This window comes from Bidens hawaiensis, unplaced genomic scaffold (assembly GCF_021521415.1).
Source record: "Bidens hawaiensis isolate Kalapana, Puna unplaced genomic scaffold, B.hawaiensis_p1.1 tig00009820_1, whole genome shotgun sequence".
Lineage (NCBI taxonomy): Eukaryota > Viridiplantae > Streptophyta > Magnoliopsida > Asterales > Asteraceae > Bidens > Bidens hawaiensis.
In genome coordinates this window covers 6,016-13,790 of record NW_027504985.1, presented here as the reverse complement: position 1 = coordinate 13,790, position 7,775 = coordinate 6,016, and the positions used below count along the sequence as shown (strand labels likewise).

The following is a 7,775-nucleotide window of genomic DNA, read 5'->3' as shown; positions in this document are numbered from 1 at the left end:
AAAGTTTGACTTAATTGACTAACACATATACAATTGATTAGCTTGCTAATTTACGTACAAAGGGTGAGGCTCGTCATAAATAAACAACTCTGATTTTGATGTTGGGGTTTAGGGTTGGGGGGTGTCAGTAGCATATGAATGCTACGTATGAAGCTCAAGGCTCATCGTAGCAAATGGATCATCTGCAACAACAAAGTGTTATGTAGCTTAGAGTGTCATATTTAACCGTGCTATGTTAGCTAGCACTTAATGCTTTATGTTTTACAATTCAAGATGGTTTAATGAGAATTAGAAAATACCTAATTCTCTCTCTCTCTCTCTCTCTCTCTCTCTCTCTCTCTCTCTCTCTCTCTCTCTTACACGAAGCCTCATTTTCATAGGAAGGGGCACAAACCCGTGAATGTGTTCCTGGATCCATGGGGGACAAAGCAGACAAAATCATGGTGCGTTCATGATATTAATTTTAGAAGAATTTACATATATCCTCTTATTTAAACACTTAATTACATACATACGTAACCTAAAATTTAAATTATATATATGGCCTTCTTTAATAAAATTACATATTATGACAAAGTTACCCTACTAAATTTACAACAATATACATGTTCTAATTATTGATTGCCGCCCAATTTATGCAACACAATTCTTATTCTCCCAGAACTTTAGTTTTCACTGGATCCATGGATCAACCAGTTGATTCCAAGCAATCCCAAGTTCTTGCGATTGTTTCTCCTCCAAGGTTCGGGGTTTTCTTTTATTTATTTATTTTGCATCGACGGTTCCACCATTGGTTTTCGTCGGTGCGATTTTGTCCGTCCAAATACTGAAGCCACGCACCTGCTCATTGGTTGCGATTATTATTCAGGTGCGTTTTTATTTTTGATTATGTGCTAATTTATGTTAAACTGGTCAAACTTAACTAAACGGGTCATAAACAGGTTAGCGGGTCGACCTATTTAGCTAAAAATAATGGGGTTAAAAAGATGGCCTAGTATTTCAATATGGCCTGTGTATTTTTACAAATTTGAGCAACTTGTGTTATGCTAGTTTCTTGATATCATTTTAAGTTTTACAAGTAACAACTGAAATTATGCAAATTCATGAATGATGTACTTGTATACATATCATATGTTTACTTTGGACATTTTGTATAAAGGCGCAACAAGCCCAAACCGTGAAATTAAATCGGAACCAAAATGGTTTTAATCGCAACACCATGATTATTATTATGATAAAACGAGAATTTAATCCCTTTTGATACAAACATAAGTTTTATAGGGTTAAACCCTTATTTACAAAGCACGTTTCTTTATTTTGGTGACAAGCCACTTATTTAAGCTGGAAGCCCGCAGACATCATTCCTTTATCTCTAACAAGTCACCTGAAACATGTTTAAAATATTTGATCAGCAAGAAATACTGGTGAGTACATTCATTTGAAAATGACGCGGTTTACAATTACAGCATTAAGATGTTTTTACATCTGCCTGCTTACAAATTACCGAAAGGTACTTGTCACTCGACCGTATCTATGACTGTGGTCATATTACTTATTGGCTAACACTTGTCCAATAAGTAACGTGTAATAGCCCAGTAGGCAAGCCTTGTATACAAAACCCCACAATACCAGTAGTAACCATCCCGTAAGTCTACAGAGACTTAATCACTGTAATGTATTTTAAATACTTTATAAATACTTTTGAAAATATTTAGACAATCTATCATGAGTTTTATATGTTTTGAAATCACCATGACAGTGTCGGAAAAATAGTTGTCTCACGCAAATGTGAGTTGTATAAAAAATCGAATGTCTCACCTTGCAAGTTTACAATTAAAGAACACCTCATGATATTAAGCACATAGGATAAACACAATGTAGTATAACTAGATTAGTATAAAACCAATAATCATAAGGATAATCACGAGAGTAGAAACTTTACACGATGACACAATGTCATACCTTAACTGACAGAGCTTTTGGATTCGTGTATATTTCTTTCAATCGGATAGGATATCGTTGCGATAACTCGGTATTATACTATTAATATATATCTTAATATATGTGTGTGTGTATTAAGAGAGAAAGAAAGATTTTTGAGCAAGGAAATGAAGTTCCGTTGCCAACCTATTTATAGAAGATTTTGGACCCCATCGCGGTACGCGACAGCCATGGGCAAAGGGCGTCGCGTATCGCGAAGAATCTTATAGCTTTGTTGAGTCAGCCCTAGGCATGCTACGTGGCATCTGCGTATCCTCCACGTCGCGGTACGCGATGGGTAGTCTAAACCCGTCGCGTATCGCGATGGAAGGATTTTTTTTTATTTATTTAATTTTTTTAAAAATCTTAATTCCCAACAAAAATACTAAGGCGGCCCTTAAGCGGCTCGCGTGCGAAGTGCGCCATCAAAGCGCCACATTGCGCCCATCGCACTTCGTCCGTTCCCGTGCGCGTTTGGGTGCTTCGCACCCTGCGCTAAGACCATTGGGTGTGATATGTCTTAGAAGAACATTAACATAGAAATTTCCTTTCTTATAAAGAGCTCACTAGTTTTAAAATCTAGCGATGTGGGACAAGATACTTACACTTCTATTTATACTAAGGTGGAAGCCTCTCATTTCCTTTCCTCCACCAATGTGAGATGGAATTTTCCTTCTTTTATTTCCTTACTTTTTACTTTTATTTATTTTGTGGTTTGTTATAGAATTTTAGTTGTTCGGTTCGATTGTAAACGAGCCAAGCAACAAGCAAGCCTTCACCCAGTTCGGCTCGGCTCGTAAACAGACATACTGTAAACGTTTATATTAGTTAGCTTGTCGGTATATTTCCTTTGTATGTTTGGTCCTAAGGTCATGTAAACAACGCCCATTTGGGCCAAGTTATAGTATATGCATGAGATACTTCCACCTATATAAGATAAAGTATACTAATGCAAACACAACCTTTTGCAAATTATCTTATCCTTATCTACTAACTCTCTCCCTCTACTACTTTCTTTCTTTCCCTTTCGGGTAAATAAACAATCAAGCAAGATCCGGGATTTCGGTTCCTTAATTACTAGTGATTTCCGCTAGCTAGTGTTGAGATTGATTCAAGTAGACTAGTTTGTTGTGTTGTTTGATCTGTCCATAAGACCTGTATGTTGGGTTGAATTTGATGCTTATCCAAAAAAAAAAAAGAAAGAGAAAACTGAAAACATAAAAAGAGGCAAAAGAAAAATAAAATGAAAAAAGAAAAGAAGAAGTGAAAACTGAAGAATAGAGAAATGGAAAAATAAAACTAGATAAAAGACGGTAAATTTGCAATTTTTAAGTTTTAGTAAAATTTGGGTTAATTTGTAATTTTTTTAGTTTAGCAGAAAAGTGTTGACAGTTCATTTTATAATTTATTTTTAATAAAATAAATCTAAATGACTAAATTTAGTATTTTAAAGTAGAGGATATATATAATTATTAATATTTTGGGTTGGATATATGTGTAATACATGAAGTTACAAGATGGGATATACGTAAAGAGAAAGGTTAAAATAAGAAGTTTTTTTTTTCTAAGAAGGCTAGGAAGGAGGGTATTTTAGTTTACTACTTAATATTGAAAACCCACTTAATTTAATTACAAAAACTCACTTAATTAAAACCCACTTAAATTTTCACTCATCTCCTACAACAACCACCGCCCACTGCCATCCACCGCCACCACCTTGCCGGAAAAGTCTTCGGAAATTTCGCCAGAAAATAAAACACAATGGAAAACACTATGAAAAAGCACAATGAAAAAAACACAATGGAAAAAACACTATGAAAATAAAACATAATGACAAAAACACAATGAAAAACACAATTAAATTACACAATGTAAACAAAACAGTGCAAAAAACACTATGAAAAAATAAAACACACTTGTATAACACAATTTTGTAAAACACAATTTTGGTAAAACACACATTGTAAAAGACCCACAAATCTTTTTTTATTTTTACAAAGCAATATGGTACATATATAAAAGATAAAAAAACACTCGTTTTTATGGTGAAATTGTTTTGAAAAAAAATGTTGTATAAAAAAGTTATGGACGTTTTAAAATGATGGGGGAATTTAACATGTGCATTGCATGTGGAGAAAGAAAGTCAACAAATGTGTTATCCCTATCATGCCCTTACCATTGTTTTACATTTTATGATCTCTCTAATCTAATCTCAACCATTCAATTCTCAAATGAATGGACAAGATTATTTCCTATCCTTTGTAGGAAAACTAATCTTCTTATTATAACTCAACACTTAAATACCTTTTAATTTTATGTTGTTTAGAACCTGCTATTAATTTATATTTAACTAACCTCTTTAATTTGTTTTTTCATTTATATTAAACTTGTTTCCAAACAGGTTTTACATATCAGTGTAAGATCGACCCTAACGAGTTTCACCAGTTTGGTTTTCTAGCCTCCTCCTTACACTAGTTCCAACCCAAACCGGTTGCACCGTTTTTGATTGGTTAACATGAATCGGTTCACTTCCTACTCAAAGTAAACAATTTAGGTTAAAAAAACTGATCTGTGCACCTCTATCGAGGAGTATCAACATTGTCACATTTCTTCTCGTTTACCGCCAGGCCCCGCCTAATCTTGTTAACTACCCTTAACTCCGACAATTTTGTAGCTTTTATAAATGTTTATCTTCCAAAATCCTACCCACACGTATGCAAGAACCATCAATTGAACTGAGCCGAACTAAGTGTGTCTTTGCTCATTGCTTGGCTTGTTTACAAACTGAACCAAGCCAATTGGCTCGTTTATAAACGAGCCGAAATCGAGCAAGCATTGAGCGGTTTGAACAATCCTAGTTAGTACTTATAAAAAAGCCGAATTTGAGTGACCATCGAGCGGTTTGAACAATCCTAACTTTAATACTTATAAACAAGCCGAGATTGAGAGAGCGTCGGCAGTTTGAACAGTCTTAGTTAATACTACCCTTGGCCCAAAACAATCGGATCATAAACTTTTATAGTTAAAATTCAGGAAATGTTTTCAACCCTAATAAAAAATCGTTTGAAAGTAATCTAAATAGCTACACAATTATTTTAGCAAATTGGTGGTTGGCCGCCAACTTGGACGAAAATAACCATGAGTTTCTGAACGAAATCAAATAAATCATGTTATTGTTGAGGGAATCTTTTATATCTTCCATAGTTTTGTCACATTCTTTTATTTTTATATTTTAAAATCACTTGGTACCACTAAAAGTTGCAATTTAAGGTATTACAAAACAAGTGAAGAGTGGATAGATAACTTCAAGTCTATATTTTTGTCTAGTCAAACTTACTTTTGTGTTATTTATCAAATTATTATTTAAATTATGTATAGTTATATCATATACATCCAAAACCTTAGTTGGTGACTTTGTGCTGTGATATCTGAATTCTGATTAAAAAAAAAAGATATCCAGACTAAAGCTCCCAATCCCCTAGTATAAATTGCAATGAGGTTGGCCTATTTTGAAAACACACTGGCAGCGAAACTCAAAGCTTCTGGTTAAGGTATCTCTTTCTTTGGTCTTTTAGATCCAAATGAACAGTCTTTAACTCTTAGGCTTAAGTTGATATAATGCATAGTAACTGATTTATATATCCTTTTGTAGGTTCGTTTTGCTTAAAGTAACAAGATGGGAGCAGGAGGTCGGATGAATGTTGACAACGGTGAGAAAAACGTCCTAGAACGTGTCCCTACCAAAAAACCTCCATTTGAGATTAGTGATCTCAAGAAAGCGATACCATTGCACTGTTATAAACGCGATCTCCAACGTTCTCTCTACTATCTTTTTGCTGACATAGCCATCGTCTTCACAATTTACAAGATTGCATCAAATTTTATTACTCTTCTACCTAAACCCTTTAATTACATAGCATGGCCGATTTACTGGTTCATCCAAGGTAGTAGTTTTATGGGTATATGGAGTATCGGTCATGATTTGGGACATCATGCCTTTAGTGAATATGAGTGGCTTGATGATGCAATTGGTTTTGTCTTCCACTCTGCATTCCTCACTCCATACTTTTCGTTTAAATACAGCCACCGTAGTCATCATGCTCACACCAATTCAATGGAGTACGATGAGGTTTGGATCCCCAAACGAAAGGCCGATAAGTTGTATTCCGAAGTTCTAAACAACCCTATAGGCAACTTGTTCATGACTGTTGTTAGGTTAGGTTTCAGCTTTCCCATGTACTTCACTTTCAATATCCACGGCAGGCCGTATGATGGGTTTGTGAGTCATTTCTGGCCGAAAAGTCCTATGTTCAATGACAGTGAGAGGAAATTAGTTTGGCTCTCTGATGCTGGAATTCTTGCGGCGGTCTATGGACTTTACAAGATTGCACAAGCCACAAGCGCGTCATGGTTATTTTGCATCTACTTTGGTCCTTTGTTTGTTATGAACGCGCATTTCATCTTTTTCACTTTTCTACACCATAGCCATCCTTCCCTAGCTCACTTCGACTCACGAGAGTGGGATTGGCTAAGAGGTGCCATGTCCACAGTCGACAGGGATTACGGGATCTTTAACAGTATTTTCCATGACGTAACTTGTTCGCATGTGGTGCATCATATGATCTCAACTATTCCACATTACAATACTGTAGAGGCCACCAAAGCGGTCAAACCCATCATGGGTGACTACTACAAGTATGATGATACGCCAATCCTAGAGGCTTTCTGGAGAGAAACAAAGAACTGTGTTTATGTTGAACCAGATGAAGGTGCTGAGGATAGTGGTGTTTACTGGTTCCGCAAGTAGACTTAGTAACTTATCTTTTGCGGACCTCCTTAAGGCAAGAATAAATGTGCCGAGATTTGCACCCCCTTCTCTACTTAAAATGAACTCGAGTCTCATGATGTAACTAAATTATTATATATTAATGTGGAATTTTACGACTATTCCTTCTTATTTTTCTCTTCCACAATTGTTTTACTTTGGCACAACATCTACTTATTATTAGAGGCGACCCAACTTTTTAGAGGCCTAAAGCTAAATGAAAATTGGGTCCCTTTTTTACTAGTTTTTCTATTGCCCAGGCTTGCAAAAGAAATTTATCTTTGATACCCTATATGCTTGTGTGTGTGTAAATAGAACAAAATTAATTGGATCGTTAACTGTTTAAAATTGCTAATATCATCATCATCATCATCATCATCGTACTCAGTATATCCCACCAATAGCAAAGCTATAGTAGGGTCTGAGGAGGGTAAGATGTAGACAACCTTACCTCTACCCCATAAGGATAGAGAGGCTGCTTCCGGTGAGACCCCCGGCTCGATAGTAGTTTTGCATCAAGCCTTGGACATAAGGCACATAGCACTCAATCATCGGGACACCGGCTGATCGGTGCATGTACCCTTGTCTTTCGGCTATCAATGCCACTACATGATGCCTGATTAACTGTCCGTCACTTTTAACGTTATTTTCACGAGATTAGTAAAATAACGTCAAAATTAGTGCAATTTCACTTTTGCCCACCCGAGGGTTCACACATATATACATCATATGTGCGCACCGCAAGCAGGGCTAACTTAAAAGTGCTAATAGATTGTAAAATTACCAAATACGATAGGTCATACTCCCTCCGTCCCATTATAAGTGTCATAGTTTGACTTTTTAAGTCTTTCTTTTTCAACCTTGACCATAAATATTTTTGTTTGTGTCATATAATACTTGATGAAAATTATATCAATGAAAAACACATTTAAAACCCAATTCATTCATATATTTTACATCAAGTATTATA

The 7,775-nt window shown here is 35.6% G+C and overlaps 1 protein-coding gene across 2 annotated transcripts; it reads left to right on the top strand.

Annotated features, from left to right (window-relative positions):
• The first annotated feature begins 5,463 nt into the window (after window positions 1-5,463).
• Window positions 5,464-6,861, top strand: LOC143609707 (delta(12)-fatty-acid desaturase-like). 2 transcript variants are annotated; one of them, XM_077084389.1, is made up of 2 exons: window positions 5,464-5,531; window positions 5,633-6,861. In XM_077084389.1, the coding sequence occupies exon 2, from the start codon at window positions 5,657-5,659 to the stop codon at window positions 6,785-6,787; it is 1,131 nt and encodes a 376-aa protein (XP_076940504.1). In that variant the 5' UTR covers window positions 5,464-5,531; window positions 5,633-5,656; the 3' UTR covers window positions 6,788-6,861. The 2 variants fall into 2 exon arrangements, with proteins under 2 accessions (XP_076940504.1, XP_076940503.1); XM_077084388.1 differs by having other exon boundaries at window positions 5,507-5,525.
• Window positions 6,862-7,775: the final 914 nt, after the last annotated feature.